The sequence below is a fragment of the Colobus angolensis genome, unplaced genomic scaffold (assembly GCF_000951035.1).
Source record: "Colobus angolensis palliatus isolate OR3802 unplaced genomic scaffold, Cang.pa_1.0 Scaffold138, whole genome shotgun sequence".
In the NCBI taxonomy this organism is placed as follows: domain Eukaryota; kingdom Metazoa; phylum Chordata; class Mammalia; order Primates; family Cercopithecidae; genus Colobus; species Colobus angolensis.
The window spans coordinates 2,245,797-2,262,947 of record NW_012114466.1 but is presented as its reverse complement, the minus strand read 5'-3'; the positions used below and the strand labels follow the sequence as shown (position 1 = coordinate 2,262,947).

The 17,151-nt window shown below is 36.7% G+C and overlaps 1 protein-coding gene across 1 annotated transcript in view; it reads right to left on the bottom strand.

Annotated features, from left to right (window-relative positions):
- SMC1B (structural maintenance of chromosomes 1B) overlaps window positions 1–17,151 on the bottom strand; it is a 73,249-nt gene that overhangs the window by 28,913 nt on the left and 27,185 nt on the right. Inside the window, 4 exon segments of the mRNA XM_011934798.1 lie at window positions 749–865; window positions 1,434–1,571; window positions 12,714–12,860; window positions 16,389–16,568. Coding sequence (XP_011790188.1) covers window positions 749–865; window positions 1,434–1,571; window positions 12,714–12,860; window positions 16,389–16,568 — 582 coding nt within the window.

Below are 17,151 nucleotides of genomic sequence, written 5' to 3'. Positions count from 1 at the left end.
GGCTGAGGCAGGAGAATGGCGTAAACCCGGGAGGCGGAGCTTGCAGTGAGCCGAGATCGCGCCACTGCACTCCAGCCTGGGCGACAGAGCTAGACTCCGTCTCCAAAAAAAAGAAACTAGGGCTATTTAACCTGGAAAAGAGATAACTAATTAGGAAGCACAAAAAGTGTGGTTCCAAATCATGTGGTAAAGATCAGGCCTAAAAGCAATGGGTGGAATTAATAGAGCAGGGGTGTAACAAATCACCTTCTAAGGATCAGAGATACCCCACAGTGGAATGAATCAAATCAGAAAGTTTCTGTCCCTTTATAAGCAGAAGCTAGGTGACCAAATTTTTATTGTCCTAGAGCCAAGTACTGTGCCTGATACAGAATAGGTGTTTTAAAAAGAACTACTGAGTGAATAAATAACTTTAAAAGACAAGCTGAATGACAATTCTTTCCCTCACAGTATTAGGGAAGTGGGAGAAAAGAATGAGACTATAATTTTCACAATGGGTAAGGAGAGGTTGGAATGCAGAGGAGAGTAGGCACAGGTCATTGTCTCTTGAGGTGAGCAACAGAGGTTCTCAAAAAACACAAGGAAATTAATTTGGCAAACCAATAAAACTTAGCTTACAACACTGTTGTTTCTGATAGGGCACTGTTACCTATCAACCTTTGCTTTAGCATGTATTTAAGAAGCCCTAAATCTAGTATCTGGTCTAGAACTACATATACCATTTAGGAATAAATATAACATTTATGACCTTATCTATCTTTTCTTGAAATTCTTTAATTCTTCGTTGTCGTTCCTTTATTCCTTCACTCAACATAGTACATTGAGACTCAATATTTAGTAGTTCACTTTGTAGCTGAGATTGTTCCTAGCAATAAAAGAGAAAATTTTTTTTTAACATGGCTGTTTTAGCTTTATATAGTGAAGTCAAAAATGTGATAGGTATCTTTTAGAATAAAAGAAGAATCTATGAGATAAGATGAATTCACCTGGATAAAAGATTAAATACCACATAAATAATTAAGGGACTATAATATAATCTCAATCATGGGATAAAGTATCTAAAAATTGGCCAGGAGTGGTGGCTCCAATCCTTGGGAGGTCAAGGTGGGCAGATCACATGAAGTCAGGAGTTTTGAGACCAGCCTGGCCAACATGGTGAAACCCCATCTCTACTAAAAAAAAAACAAAAATTACATGCCTGTAATCCAGCTACTCAGGATTCCTACTGAGGCAGGAAGAGCACTTGAACCTGGGAGACGGAAGTTGCAGCGAACAGAAATAGAGCCACCGTACTCCAGCCTGGGTGACAGTGTGAGACTCTGTCTCAGAAAAAAAGAAGTATCTAAAAATTACATGGAGCTATATAAATGTAATTCCTGAAATTCTATGTTCTGGGTTAAGTGCCCAGCATATTTTATGTAAATCTGTATTACCCGGTAAAAAGCAACAAGGTGCTTCTTTTTAATCATCTCCAGTTCATTTTGTGAATATCTGAGTCGTGTTTGAGTTCCTTGTACCAGGGTCTGTATTTGTTTCAAATCTGTTTCTTTGCGGAGGGTCTTCATTAAATCCTAAAAAGAAAGAAAAATATGAGAATATTTTATGATAGAAAAGCACTTTCACTTTTAAAAGTGCTTTCATATGTAATAATTCACTGATTTTTACATACCACCACACCCATGCCTTACCTCTCTTTCCTCTGATAAGAAACTGGGCAATTAAGTACATTAGTGATCTGGAGTAACTAAAACGCCATACAGCTTCCTCAAAAAAACTAACATTGCTTAACAGGAAAGAATTGAGAATGGAAAATGAAGAGGGGTGTGTATATTCCATCCAACACACATTAACAACATAAATAGGATCTTGTAATTGCCTTGGTTTTAGTGCATCTTTACCTTTTGGCTTGCCTCCCCTCCCTCATTCCCTTCTTCTTTCACTCACCTTATGCCTCAACCAAATTAACTCCTTCAGACACTCCCTCCCATTGACTCCAGGTTTTTTTTTTTGAGACCGAGTCTTACTCTGTCTCCCAGGCCGGAGTGCAGTGGTGCGATCTCTGCTCACTGCAAGCTCCACCTCCCGGGTTCACGACATTCTCCTGCCTCAGCCTCCCGAGTAGCTGGAACTACAGGTGCCGCCACTACACCTGGCTAATTTTTTGTATTTTTAGTAGAGATGGGGTTTCATCATGTTAGCCAGATGGGCTTGATCTCCTGACCTTGTGATCCATCCACCTCAGCCTCCCAAAGTGCTGGGATTACAGACGTGAGCCACTGCACCCAGCCGACTCCAGGTCTTTAAATAAACTCTTTCAACCAACTGCCAAGCAGAAACTCTGAATCTACCTATAACTTGGAAGTGTTTTCTCCAACCCCAGCTCCCAGTTCTCCTCCTTTCTAGACTTAACCAAGGTACATCTGACATGTATTGACTGATGTCTTAAGTCTCCTAAAACATATAAAACCAAGCTGTAGCCTGGTGACCTGGGACACACGTTTCTCAGGACCTCTTGAGGCAGTGTCACGGGCATGTCCTTAACCTTGGCAAAATAAACTTCTAAATTGATTGAGACCTGTCTCAGATACTTTTGGTTTACAGTAAGATAGGGCACAAAATTACTTTCTCCAGATATGCTGATACCATTTATTAAATAATATATCCTTTTCTCACTGAACTGAAACATCATCTTGCTGAACATTAATTATTAATTGTTAAGTATACTGGTCTCTATTTCTGAAGTTCCTGTTGTTTCATTAACCTGTAAGATACCTGTAAACAGCTATATCTTGAATTTAGTAAGATTACCATAACTTCTAATCTTGAGGCTTTAGGCAATCAAGTCCACAGGCAGTAAGGTTTGTTTTGGGAAAGGACTGTTACTGTCTTTGTTTCAAAGCTAAACTATAACCTAACTTCCTCCCAAAGTTAGTTTGGCCTATCCCCAGGAATGAACAAGGACAGCTTGGAGGTCAGAAGCGAGGTAAAGTCAGTTAAGTCAGATGTTGTTTTTCACTGCCTCAGTTAACATTTTGCAATGGTGGTTCCATAACTTTAAATGATGACTATTGCAGTTTTCATAAATAATCTAGGTAAATGATTAAAATAATTAGGCAAATGTAATGGGATAAATACTTGTAGACAAACTCATAATTTGGAATCTAAAGTTATATTAAATAATAGATATTTCACTATTTGGGTATTTTCCAATAAAAATATATTGTAGGAAAATATTCTAAAAAAAAAAGAGGTGTCCATTTCAAAAAGGTAAACAATTTTTGTCTAATTCAAAGCTTATTTAAAGGTTATATATAAAACAAGGTAAAAGGAATCAGAAAATAAGAGAGAAGTAAAGAAAGTAATAAAAATAGAGGGTTTTTTTTTTTTGTAAGAAAGCTTAAAGAGAAATAATTTTATATGAGAAAGAATCTTGTATGGTAAATTTAGTCCTAGAATGAAATGACTGGTTGTTTAAGAAAAAGCGATGTTCAGGACAAACCAGAAAGTTCAAGCATATCGTGAATGGTCTGTGTAAGTTACAATAAAAGGATTTATAGAAAAAACCCAAAAAACTTTTACATAATCAAGTTGTCTCTAATTAAAGGGAAATTATAATGGTCTTTCTAGAGATTGGGCTTGATGTAAAAAAAATTATTCTTGCAACATTATATACAAATAATCAGGCCAAGTATAATACAGCATTCAGTCCAACCAAGACTTGTCTTTAGTAAAAATGGAAAATTGGAGAGAGAAAAATTATGTTTCAAAAACTAGAACACTTGTCGTTAGATTCTAGTCTTGCCTAATGTTTTTGAATTTTTACAGTTTGGACCAAATTCTAATTTTTCTTGGTTACAAGTCTTTAAAATAATGTTTTCAATTTTTTCCTTCTTTTTTCCCCATTTTTCCTAATGTGGAGTCGCTGAAAACTAAGCTGTGCTTTTCGTAAAGCCCTACGAACTGAAGCTAGACAACTTAAATTTCAGAAGAAAATAACAGCAACCTATTTACATATATAAGCCACTTTCACACCTGCCTACTAATGTATGGACTTCAGAGTAATGTGACCTATATTGATTTTCCAGGATTGTTCTTTTGTTTCTTGTTGTTCTTCCTTCCTTCCCCTATTTTCACAGGACATGAGAAAATCAGCTTTCCTAGTAACTTGGAACCTACCCGTCTAGAAATAAACCATCCTAGCCATGAGAGATCACATGAAACCTGAGACTAGAGACTCATTTTCCTCTGAAATGCTTTCACCAAAAGATTTTTAAAAAGAAAAGGGGGAAATGTGAAAGGAAAATAAATCTTGGGGCTCCAAAATCACTAAGCTAAAGGGAAAAGTCAAGCTGGGAACTACTTAGAGGAAACCTGCCTCCTATTCTATTCAGAGTCAACCCTCTGCTCACCAAGATAAATGTATATCTGACTGCCTCCTTTGGAGAGGCTTCATCAGAAACTCAAAAGAATGCAACCATTTGTCTCTTATCTACCTATGACCTGGAAACCCCCTCTCTGTTTCCAGTCATCCTGCCTTTGCTTCCAGTTGTCTTGCCTTTTCCAGACCGAACCAATGTTCATCTAACATGTTGATCGATGTCTCATTTTGCCCTAAAATGTATTAAACCAAACTGTGCTCTGACCACCTTGGGCACATGCTGTCAGGACCTCCTGAGACTGTGTCATGGGTGTGTGTCCTCAACCTTGGCAAAATAAACTTTCTAAATTAACTGACACCTGTCTCAGATATTCAGGGTTCACACTTCCAAGACTACATTGAATAGTGGTAACAGATAACTGTCTATTTCTTGATTTTAACTAAAATGATTTCAGTGTTTTCACCATTTAAGCAATTATTTCTGTTCAAGAGCTATTTATTTTATTTAAATAATTTCCACTAATTTGTCTTTTACTTAGTATTTTAATTAGGTCTGGCTGCTGAATTTTATCAAATGCCTTTTCTACACATGATGACATGACTTTTCTCCTGCCTTTAATTCATTAATATAATGGATTATGATGATCACTTAAACACCCATGTATCTGTGAAATAAATTCTATCGAGTCAGATGTATTATTTTACTACAGTGCTCAATTCTCTAATACTGACATTTTATTTAGATATTATATATTTATACTCATAAGGGAAGTCAGTTTTTAGTTTTATTTTTTGTACTATATATTATTTTATATTAAAGTTATACTACCTTTATAAAATAAGTTGGAAAGTTTCCATCTTTTTTATATATTACATAAAACTAAGCTGTAAACTCATCTGGTCCCAGAGGTTATTTTTGGTTTTTACTTGTGGTAAAACATACATAACATAAAATTTACCATCTTTACCATTTTTATTTGGCTAGTCAAGCATAGTTGTGAGATCTTTACCATTTCTAAGTATACAGTTCAGTAGTGTTTAAATATATCCACATTGTGTGCAAGCAATTTCCATATCTCTTCATCTTGCAAAACTGAAACTCTGTCTCAATTAAACAACTCATTCTCCCCTTCTCCAGCTACTGGCGACAACTGGTCTCCTTTCTGTCTCTACGAATTTGACTATTCTAGGTACCTCATGTTAGTGTAATCAGACAGTATTTGTCCTCAAGTTTCATCTATGTTGTAGCATATGTCAGAATTTCCTCCCTTTTTAATGCTGAATAATATTCCATTGTATGTATATACTACATTCTGTTTATCTATTCATCTGTTGATAGACACCTGGATTGTTTCTACCTTTTGGCTATTGTGAATAATGCTGCTATGAACATGGGTGTATAAATCTCTTTTTGAGACCCTGCTTTCTTGTTTTGGGTATATGCCCAACATATTCACAGGTTCTGGGGTGACAAAAAAAAGAATTGCAGGATAATATGGTAATTCTATTTTTAATTTTTTGAGAAGCCATCATACCATTTTCCATGATATGATATATACCATTTTATATTCCTGAAGCCTTTTTTCAGTGCAGATCACAGTGGCATTAAATATATATATATATATATTTTTTTTTTTTCTTCACACAAAACTAGTTAGACTGATGCCATTAATCAATAATGCATCTAATTTTCAGCTCCTTAGTACAATGGCTTTTATCCTCATGCTTGCTTTTCCTTTGGTGCAATATTGCTGCTGCATCTTGACTGCGTTGCAGTCAGGAGGAAGAAATGCAGAAGATAACACCAAAACTTTCACTTATATCTCACTGGCCAAAACTGTCACATGGCCAGCCCTAGCTACAAGGCAACGTGTGAAATTAAGTTGTTTTTGTTTTTCACAATCTTGTAATAGAGTCTAGAAAGGAAGGAAACTGTGGATGGGGATTAGGCCAGCAAACCACACCACTGCCTGCCTTTTCAAACATTTCACCTTTTTTCTGTTCAATCTTGGTAATTTATATTTTCTAAAAAATATCCATTTCTTCCAAATTTTCAATTTTTAAAACCATACAGTTATTTGCATGTAGGATTCTTTTAAAATTATTTTAATATTTTCATTCCTGATCATGTATGTTTGCTTCTAGCTTTTTCTTTCCTTCATTAGGATTGCAGAGTTTATCTAGTCTTTCAAAAGCACTAGCTTTTAGATTTGCCCCTTTTCTATTTTGAGTTGTTTTCTACTAAATTAATGTCAGCTTTAAAAAAATTTCCTAGCCTGGGTATGGTGGCTCATGCCTGTAATTCTAGCACTTTGGGAGGCCAAGGCAGGCCGATCATGAGGTCAGGAGTTCCAGACCAGCCTGGCCAGCACGGTGAAACCCTGTCTCTACTAAAAATACAAAAAATTAGCTGGGCACAGGGGTGCGTGCCTATAATCCCAGCTACTTGGCAGGCTGAGGCAGGAGAATTGCTTGAACCCAGGAGGCGGAGGTTGCAGTGAGCCGAGATCGCCCCACTGCACTCCAGCCTGGGCAACAGAGTGAGACTCTGTCTAAAAAAAAAAAAAAAAAAATTTCCTTGTATAACTTTTGTTATTTTATGGGTATTCTAATTTCTTTTATTTTAAAATAGAGATGGGGTCTTATCATGTTGTCCAGGCTGGTCTCAAACTCTTGGACTCAAGTGATCCTCCTGCCTTGGCTTCCCAAAGAGCTGAGATTACAGGCAAAAGCCACCATGCCTGGCCAGTTGTTCTAATTGCTTTCCTTTTTTTTTTTTTTGAGACAGGTTCTCTTTCTGTCACCCAGGCTGAAGTGCAGTGACATGATCACTGCTCACTGCAGCCTTGACCTCCCAGCCTTAAGTGATCCTCCTGCCAAGTAGCTGGGACTATAGGTGCATGCCACCACTCCTGGCTAATTTTTTAATTTTTAATTTTTTGTAGATAAGAGGTCTCACTATGTTGCCCAGTCTGTGGTTCCTCTAATTTTTTTAAAAGTGACTAATAAGTTCCCTTATATTTTTTCTTTCTTCGTTAGTAATGTAGGCATTACTTGATTACATCCTCTTGATGTAGCTTTTACTGTGTCTCAAAGATAGTGGTAGGAAGTATATTCCTATTCATCATTTTTGAAATATTTTGTAATTTGCCTCTGGATTACTTCCTTAATTCCAAAACTATCTACATTTCTTAATTTCTACAGAGACAAATAGTATTTTGGTCACTATTTCTTGTTTCATTAAATTATGATCAAGGTGACCTATAAAAAGCTCTACTTTTAAAAAACTATTGAGGTTTCCATTGTGGCCAAGCATATGATCAATTTTCATAAATGTTTAATAGATATTTTTAACAGTATCTCACATTTATTGAGCACTTATTGTTCTATGCAATTTACATTTATTAACCAACTTAATTCTCTTAACAATGCTATGAAATAGATGTTATTATTCCCATTATACTGAGGAGGAAACTAAAGCATAAAAGCATGTAACTTACTCAGAAGTCACTCTGCTGAAATGTTGTACTATATTTTTATTTTTATTAAGAAGTAGTTTAAAGCCTTCTTTTTCCTAATTCAACCAAACACTTAACCTTTCCTTCTAAGAGTGATTTTCCAACTCCTGAGTTATCTTTTCCATTCTATTAAAAAAATTAGTATTACTCTAAATATTAATATTTAGGTGCTATGTCCTGCAAACAGATTTATAATGGAAATCTTTGTCTTATGTTACATATAAACTTCTTTATTCAATTAAATTATAAGTACTTACTGAAAGCTTATTACACACAAGGATTTTTAACCTTTAAGTTCACATTGTCTGATATCACTACTTTTGTTTTCTTTTTGTTTGCATTTGTCAGGTGAGCATCCTATTATTTTTCAACATTCAGGTTTTTTTGTGTTTTCCTTTTTTTTTTTTTTTTTTTGAGGCAGAGTCTTGCCTTGTTGCCCAGGCTGGAGTGAAGCAGCATGATCTCAGCTCACGGCAACCTCTGCTTCCCAGTTCAAACTATTTCTCCTGCCTCAGCCTCCCGAGTAGCTGGGCCTACAGGTGCGCGCCAACACGCCCAGCTAATTTTTGTATTTTTAGTAGAGACAGGGTTTCACTATGTTGGCCAGGCTGGTCTCCAGCACTTGAACCCCTGGCCTCAAGTGATCCACCCACCTCGGCCTCCCAAAGTGTTTGGATTACAGGCGTGAGCCACCACGCCCTGCCTCAACATTCAGTTTTAAAATGACTTCTTGTCAATAACACTCACTTTTTAATCTGAGTCTTGATCTTTTAATGGGAGACTTAAATCTACTCATGTTTACTATAATCACTGACATACAAAATTTCATTTCTTCCATCTTACTTTCGTTTTATTCTTTTCACTCATTTTTATTGGTTTTCTATTTGTCCCTGTGTTAGCTTGGTATTCTTTCTAACACTCTAGTCCCTCCTGTCCCCCTGTGCCCCATACACATACGGTCTTTAGAGTATTTTAACTTCCTCTCCTCACAGATGAAACCTTTGGAACACACTGATCTTTCTCGCCACTTCTAATTCCTTGACTTTGCTGAGTTAGTTTAGCACTATTCGTTTATTATAATTAGGTCTATCCTAATTCATGTGTTGCTTAGAGTACTTTCCTTTTTCTTTTTACTTTTTTTTTTTTTTTGAGAAAGATTCTTGCTGTAGAGTGAATTCTTGGCTGGAGCGCAGTGGTGCAATCTGGGCTCACTGCAACCTCTGCCTCCTGGGTGCAAGCGAGACTCCTGCCCCAGCCTCCCAAATAGCTGGGTTCACAGGTGCAGGCCACCACACCCAGCTAATTTTTGTATTTTTTGTAGAGACAGGGTTTCACCATGTTGGCCAGGCTGGACTTAAACTCCTTCCTGGCCTCAAGTGATCCACCAGCCTCAGCCTCCCAAAGTGCCGGAATTACAGGTGTGAGCTATTGCTCCCAGCCATTTGGAGTACTTTCTCTAGTATTTTTGTCATATGGAGTATGTGGATGACAATCTCTGAATTTGCTTATTGGCAGATCCTTGAAAGGTAAATAACACCTAGGTTGTAGTCCTCTTCCTTTTAGCTATTATTCCATAGTCCCATCCAGTTTTGCAGTCTGATACGAGCTTTTTTTGTTGCTGTTTAAACATATAAGGAACTTTTCTTGAAGGGCAGGTAGCTTAGCATTGCTTCTATGACCTATAGGTTAAGGAGTTACATGCAGATCTGTGTTACTGTGCGCCCTTTCTCACCAAACGTACATGAACTCTGTGTGTCCTTTCAACTGGTCAATTAAAAGTTGATCCTTACAGAAATTTTCTTCTTTTTAATTTTTTTCCTTCTCTGTGTTCTTTTCCTCCTTTCAAGAATTTACTAGTTTCACATCAAGTTTCCTGAGTATATCTGCTAAGTCTCTGTTTTCCTCACACTTCATCTTTGTAATTTTGTTACCCTGAGATGCTTCTTCCACTTAGTCTGCCAGGTTACAAATTTAGTTCTCAGCAATGACATGTTTTCCTTCAATTCATCTGCTACATTTTACAGTTAAGAAATATGCTTTTGGTCAGAGGTGGTGGCTTATACCTATAATTCCAGCACTTTGGGAAGCCAAAGTGGGAGGACTGCTTAAGGCCAGGAGTTCAAGACCAGCCTCGTCAATATAACAAGGCCCTGTCTCTACAAAAAAAAAAATGTCAGGGCCTGGTGGTACACCCCTGTAGTCCTAGCTGTTTGGGTGGCTGAGATGGGAAGGGTCCCTTGAGCCCAGGAGTTCAGGGTTACACTTGAGCTATGATGGCACCACTGCACTCCAGCCTGGGTGACGGAGCAAGGACTGCCTCTTTAAAAAACAAACAAACAAAGAAGTACTTTTTTTTTTTGGAGATGGGGTTTCGTCCTGTTGGCCAGGCTGGTATCGAACTCCTGACCTCAGGTAATCAACCGGCCTTGGCCTCCCAAAGTGCTGGGATTACAGGCGTGAGCTACCATGCCTGGCCAGAAGTATGTTTTTTAGTCCTAGAAAATCTTTTTCTGTGTTGGGGATTGGCAGGGGAAGGATGACCCTATACTAAATTTCCTTAATATTCCGTTACTTTCTTGTTCAAGTTGTTGCCTGGCTCCTAGAACACCTCAGATACATTTATGTATTTCTTTCACCACTGAGGACCATGTCTGAGTATTAAAGTCCCCGAAATCACAGCACCCCACAAGGATTTTCTATACCTGAGGGTCAGTGATTATAAGAGAAGACTGTCAGTACCACCCTGAGACAGAGACTACCCTGAGGCAGAGGAAAAGATACCTCTCTGGTGTCCCCAGACTCTTCCAAACTCAGGAATAGGAAGGCCACAAATTTCCTACTAAGCTGATATTTAGCTTCATGGGGTTCAAGAAGATTAGGCATCCTCACATGGGACAAATGTTTAACTTACCCCCAGAGTCTGCTACATCCTGATTCTTACCCAAGCACTCTTCACATCAAAAGAGAGGAAGCCCTATATCAGCTTTTCCCAGCAGCCTCCCTCAGAACCCAAGACATCATTCCCACCTAGCTGCCACCTGGTTCAGGTTGTGACACACAGATGGAACTTTAGTATGGACATGGATGGAAAGCAAGACTGACTTTAAGTTGGTATCTTCCCAGAACTTTCTCTGTGCCTAGGCCTAAATTTGTTAAAGTCTTTAAAAGCTGAATATTTCTACACCTTAGATTAAAACATAAAATGTAGTCTTATGCTTCAGAAAAAGATGAAAATCAGTCAAGTAACCTTGCCAAAATAAGTGCTTGAATCAACCAAGGAAGAAAACTAAATAGAAACAATAAATAAATAATCTGAAAGCATTCTATATTGATTTAGCAACTGTAAATTTGGCTTCAATAAATGAGGGAATTACAATATTCAACAAATTATACTTTTGTAAAATGGTAAGTCAGTCGGTAAAAATAAAGTGGGGTCCCCAGTCATCAAAATAAATTCCAGATAAATAAAAAATATAAATGTTAAAAACACAAAAACAGTAGAAGGAAGCATTATTGAACTTCTTTTGTGATCTTCAGAAAGAATTAGGTCTTCCTAAGCATACCACATCCTAAAATCCAGAAGTTATAAAAGATTAATAAATTTGGCTACATAAAGATTAAAAACACACGTATGACAAAAAGAACAAAGTCAATGTCAAAGAGATACTCAGCAATTAAAAAGGAATAAACTTTTGATACACACATGAATCTCAACAATACTAAGTGAAGAAAATATAACACAAAAGACTACTGACTGTATCAATCCATTTATATGGAAGTCTAGAAGAGGAAAAACTATGATAGAAAGTAGATTGGGTTGTGAGGCCCCAAAGGGTCCAGAAGAGGGGACTAACTAAAAGGAACCCAAAAGAATTTTGGGGGGTGATGAAAATGTTCTATATCATGAGTGCAGTGATGGTTATGTGACTATGTACATTTGTCAAAACTTACTAAATTATACTTAAAATTGGTGACCGTTATGGTATATAAATTATATTCCAACTGAAGCTGACTAAAAAGTCAAATGAAAAATGTTTACAACACATATGACTAAGGACTAATTTACTTAATACAAATAATTCTTGAAATAGTAATAAAATAAGGAACAATGTACTAGAAAAATGTGCAGAGAAAATAAGCAGTTCACAGAAGGAAAAATTACAGAGGACTATTAAATTCATGAGGAAATGCCCAACTTCATTATATTTTAAGAAATGCCTATCAGGCCAGGCACAGTGGCTCACAACTGTAATCCCAGCACTTTGGGAGGTCCAGGCAGGCGGATCACCTGAGGTCGGGAGTTCAAGACCAGCCTGACCAACATGGAGAAACCCCATCTCTACTAAAAATACAAAATTAGCTGGGCATGGTGGCACATGCCTGTAATCCCAGCTACTCAGGAGGCTGAGGCAGGAGAATCACTTGAACCCGGGAGGCGGAGGTTGTAGTGAGCTGAGATCACGCCATGGCACTCCAGCCTGGGCAACAAGAGAGAAACTCCATCTAAAAAAGAAAAAAAAAACTTGCTGCAAACACTATAGTAACAATCTATTATAAAACAAAGAAAATAGGAAAAATAATACATATGCTTGCACACACCAAGAAAATTTCTGGAAGCTATGTATCAAACTGTGCTTAGTAAATACCACTGAGATATAAGGAAGAGAGTAAGGGAAAGATTTTTATTTTGTATTTTTATTTCATTCTGCATTATTTCAATTCTTAAACTACAGAAATGGTTATTATAAAAAACCCACCTAGTTTAAAAACACAATTATTCTACTTAATATATTACAACTTTTATGGCATGGATTTACCTTTAGCTCATGGATTTTCTGGCTTCGTCTGTCTCTTAGATTCTTTAACTCTTTCTCATCCCAGCATCTAGCCTTGTATTTTAAGTCACTTGACCCTCCAGAGATCACTCCAGATTTTAAAAATAATGTTCCATCAAGAGCTACTGTCTGTAAAATTAAAAATATTTTGCCCTGGAGAAATGTACACAAAGATACAAATAAAAACATACTGTGGCAATTTTTAAAGTTAAGAAGAAAACAGATGAGAAAAGACACTTACTGAACTTTACTAATAAAATATCTAGTTTATGAAGAGACCCCAAACAATAAACAAAGCACAAATTTAAAATCCATTTTACTAAGGCCCAAAGCAATTCTAGGCAATAAATTATTGATTTAGTCTTATATCAATATCTGAGTTGGTTCCAATTTTTCCTGTTATACACAATGATTCAGTGAATAAAGCTTGTACACACATCATTTCATACACATGTAAGTTAATCTACATGCTAAGTTCCTCAAAGGTACAAGTGAGAGAACTGCCCTTCACAGAACTGGTATAAATTTGAGTTCCCACAACAGTGAACAGAAGAATCTCTTTCCCCATAAAGTGTTACTAAACATTTTGATGTTGGTCAATCTGACAGGTGAAAATAGTACCTCAGTGTAATTTTAATGGGTATTTTCCATATGAGTGAGGTTGCATTTCCATGTTTAAGAATCATTATAGGCTGGGCGCGGTGGCTCAAGCCTGTAACCCAGCACTTTGGGAGGCCGAGACGGGTGGATCACGAGGTCAGGAGATCGAGACCATCCTGGCTAACCTGGTGAAACCCCGTCTCTACTAAAAAATACAAAAAACTAGCCAGGTGTGGTGGCGGGCACCTGTAGTCCCAGCTACTCGGGAGGCTGAGGCAGGAGAATGGCTTAAACCCGGGAGGCGGAGCTTGCAGTGAGCCGAGATCGCACCACTGCATTCCAGCCTGGGTGACAGCGAGACTCCGTCTCAAAAAAAAAAAAAAAAAAAAAAGACTCATTATATTTCCTTTTATGAAAACAAGTTTGTTCATATCCATTGCCCATTTTCCCACTATATTATTGTTCTTTTCCACAGTGATTTGTAAGAACATCTGCTCTTCACTATGAGCTACAAATATTTTCCCCAGTTTGCCATTTTTCTTTTGATTTTTCTTATGGTAGTCTTTGCCATGCAGAAACTCTTTGTTAGGTGAATTCATTCATCTTTTATAGCTTTTGGGTTTTTTTTGTCATATTGGAAAAGCCTTCCTGTCTCTGAGATTAAGAAAAAATTTCCCAGGCCAGGAGTGGTGGCTCATGCCTGTAATCCCATCACTTTGGGAGGCCAAGGCAGGCGGATCACTTGAGGTCAGGAGTTTGAGACCAGCCTGGCCAACATGGTGAAACCCCATCTCTACTGAAAATACAAAAATTAGCCAGGTATGGTGGTGGGTGCCTGTAATCTCAGTTACTTGGGAGGCTGAGGCACGAGAATTGCTTCAGCCTGGGAGACAGAGGTTGCAGTAAGCAGGGATCGCACCACTGCACTCCAGCCTGGGTGACACAGCAAGACTCCATTTCAAAAAAAAAAAAGAAAAGAAAAGAAAACATTTTCCATGGTTTCTCTTAGAAATTTTATGGTTTTACTTTTTACATTAACATTTCTAATTCATCTGGAATTTATCCTGATATAAGGAATGAGGTTTAGATTAACTATATTTTATTCCAGGTGGTACCCAGCAAAGTGGTACCCTATACTTTATTTGCTATTGTTTAATATGTGCAATTTTGGAAAAAATAATATTTTCACAAATTTTCCAGCTACTTACTGACATTTTTCTGGGTCTGTTTTTTGCTTCACCATATTAAAAGGGCACAGTACAAATAGATCTTTCTATAATATATGTTTTAGAGTAACAACCAACCAGTCTACAGAAGAAGAAAATAAATAATTGTATCTCTGGTTAAGGGAAACAGATAGAAAAATTACATATATGTAAAGAGATTCAGGATTTTTAACTTTTGGTACATAAATTTTTAAAATATGTAAAAACTGAGTTATCACTAAAATATGGTGACCAAACTATAGCTAGCAGAATTGATGTAATTCATCTTTGTAGTTTATAGATACTGTATGTAGTTTATATATACTATAGTTTACAAGTAAACCAAAATATTTAATACTACTTGCAATGTTTGACTAAAGAAAATTCTAAAACATGGTATCAAGTATATAGAAAACCAAAAGCACAAATTGCAGATGATTCACCAGGTGATATCTGTGAAAATGTGACATCTATCCAATGGTTTGACCCAATCTAAAACAGAGAAAATTCTTCCAAAGTTCCTGAGATATAGTTAAGATACAAATAAGATACACCTGATTAAAATTTTGAACTACTGATAAAAATAAGATACAACCTAAAGGGGTAAAGATGTTATTGTGAACAATATAGAAACCATAAATATTTGTTATATGAAGGAATAAGCAATCATATCTTCACGTGACTTCTTTGACTACACAAATCTTCAAACATCAATTCTATGAAATATATAAATATAAAAAGTCAATGTTAGTGTAGTTAATTAGGCAGCAAAATAAGGAAAACAATAACTACACTAGCTTCAATTTAACATGTAGAATTCAACGACAGTGATTACATTATGCTTAAGATTACTGATCAGACACACCAAAATGTATGAAAAATTAATCATATTATGTAAGTCGATAAATTTAACACTGGAAATCTTCATGTCTCATTAAGAAGTGCCTGTTTGTGTTAATTTGCAATTCTGGACATTCCAGATTATAGTAAGTAATAAAATTACTACCAGTTTTTGAGAGCTATTTGCCAGGCACTATAATAACATTTTTCATGTTATTACTTAATTTAATTCTCATAACCCTAGAAAACAGGTAATATTATTTCCCCAATTTTAGATGAGAAAACTAAAACTAGAGGTTTACAAACTTCCCTAAAGTCACATAATTAGTTACTAAGTAGCATCACTGGTCTTACTTTATGGCTTACATACCCTTAAGTATTATGTTATACTTCATCGTAAATGTAGTTTTTTAAAAAAAACTACATCAGATTATTTGAGTTTAACATTGCTCAACTAAATACAAATATAACTAAATACTCTCTATTCAACTGAGCCTAAAATAGTACCTACTTTTAAGACCAAAATTATTTCCTCAAGATACCTGTATTTAGTAATCTCATTTCAATTGTATTTTCTAGAAATTCAAATATGTTAAACCTTGAATATGCAAAAGGACAGTTAGTATCTCCACTGGAGTATGGAAGAATTAGCCCACAGTGTAAAATAAATACTCAAAATTTTTCCTGGTATTCAAAACCACAGGTACTATATCCAGCGTTCCATGTAAGGTTAAACAACAACAACAACTAACTGCTTCAGGATATTATTAAAATAAATCTAATTTCCGAAATATAATTTATGATGTTGAGAAATGCTATAAGGGTTTTTTTTCTAAATTCAACAGAAAATTATAAAAACCACTGAGGCCATAACCACCTTAGGTTCTATGTTGGCTCTCTTTAGAGAAAAGAACATATAAAACGCATATATAAATATTTGTGTTTGTGTATGTTAGTCATATAAATACTACTTCAACTTATCCAAAGATGTGATCCAAGCCTCTTTTCTTACTTTCCGTCTTTCAGGTCCACCGAATGCAATATGCCTTGCTTCTTCCACAGTCTCACAAACAAGACCATTTCCACACACAAACTGAATCACTTTCTTCAGCTGAGGAAACTGAGTCTTTATGACATCAATCACCATTTTACAGCCTTTAAGTTCCCTTAATCTTTCGTTGATTGGCTTGATCTAAAGGGTTTTAAAATATTTAACATGTTAGATACACTGAAATAAAAACCAAATGTTCATTATATTCTTTCTCACAAAACATATATATGCATGACAGCAAAAGATTAACAGTATGTACCCAGCCGGGCATGATGCTCACGCCTGTAATCCCAGAATTTTGGGAAGCCGAGGTGGGCAGATCACTTGAGGTCAGGAGTTTGAGACCAGCCTGGCCAACATGGTGAAACCCTGCCTCTACTAAAAATACAGAAAAATTAGCCAGGCATGGTGGCACATGCCTGTAATCCCAGCTACTCAGGAGGCTGAGGCAGGAGACTTGCTTGAGCTTGGGAGTTGGTAGTTGTAGTGAGCTGAGATAGCACTACTGCACTCCCGCCTAGGCGACAGAGTGAGACTCCATCTCAAAAAAAAACAAGACAAAAAACAAAACAAAACAAAAAAATAGTATGTAATTACACACCATAAAAGACTGATAAGAACATGATGAGGCTGGGCGCGGTGGCTCAAGCCTGTAATCCCTGCACTTTGGGAGGCCGAGACGGGCGGATCACGAGGTTAGGAGATCGAGACCATCCTGGCTAAC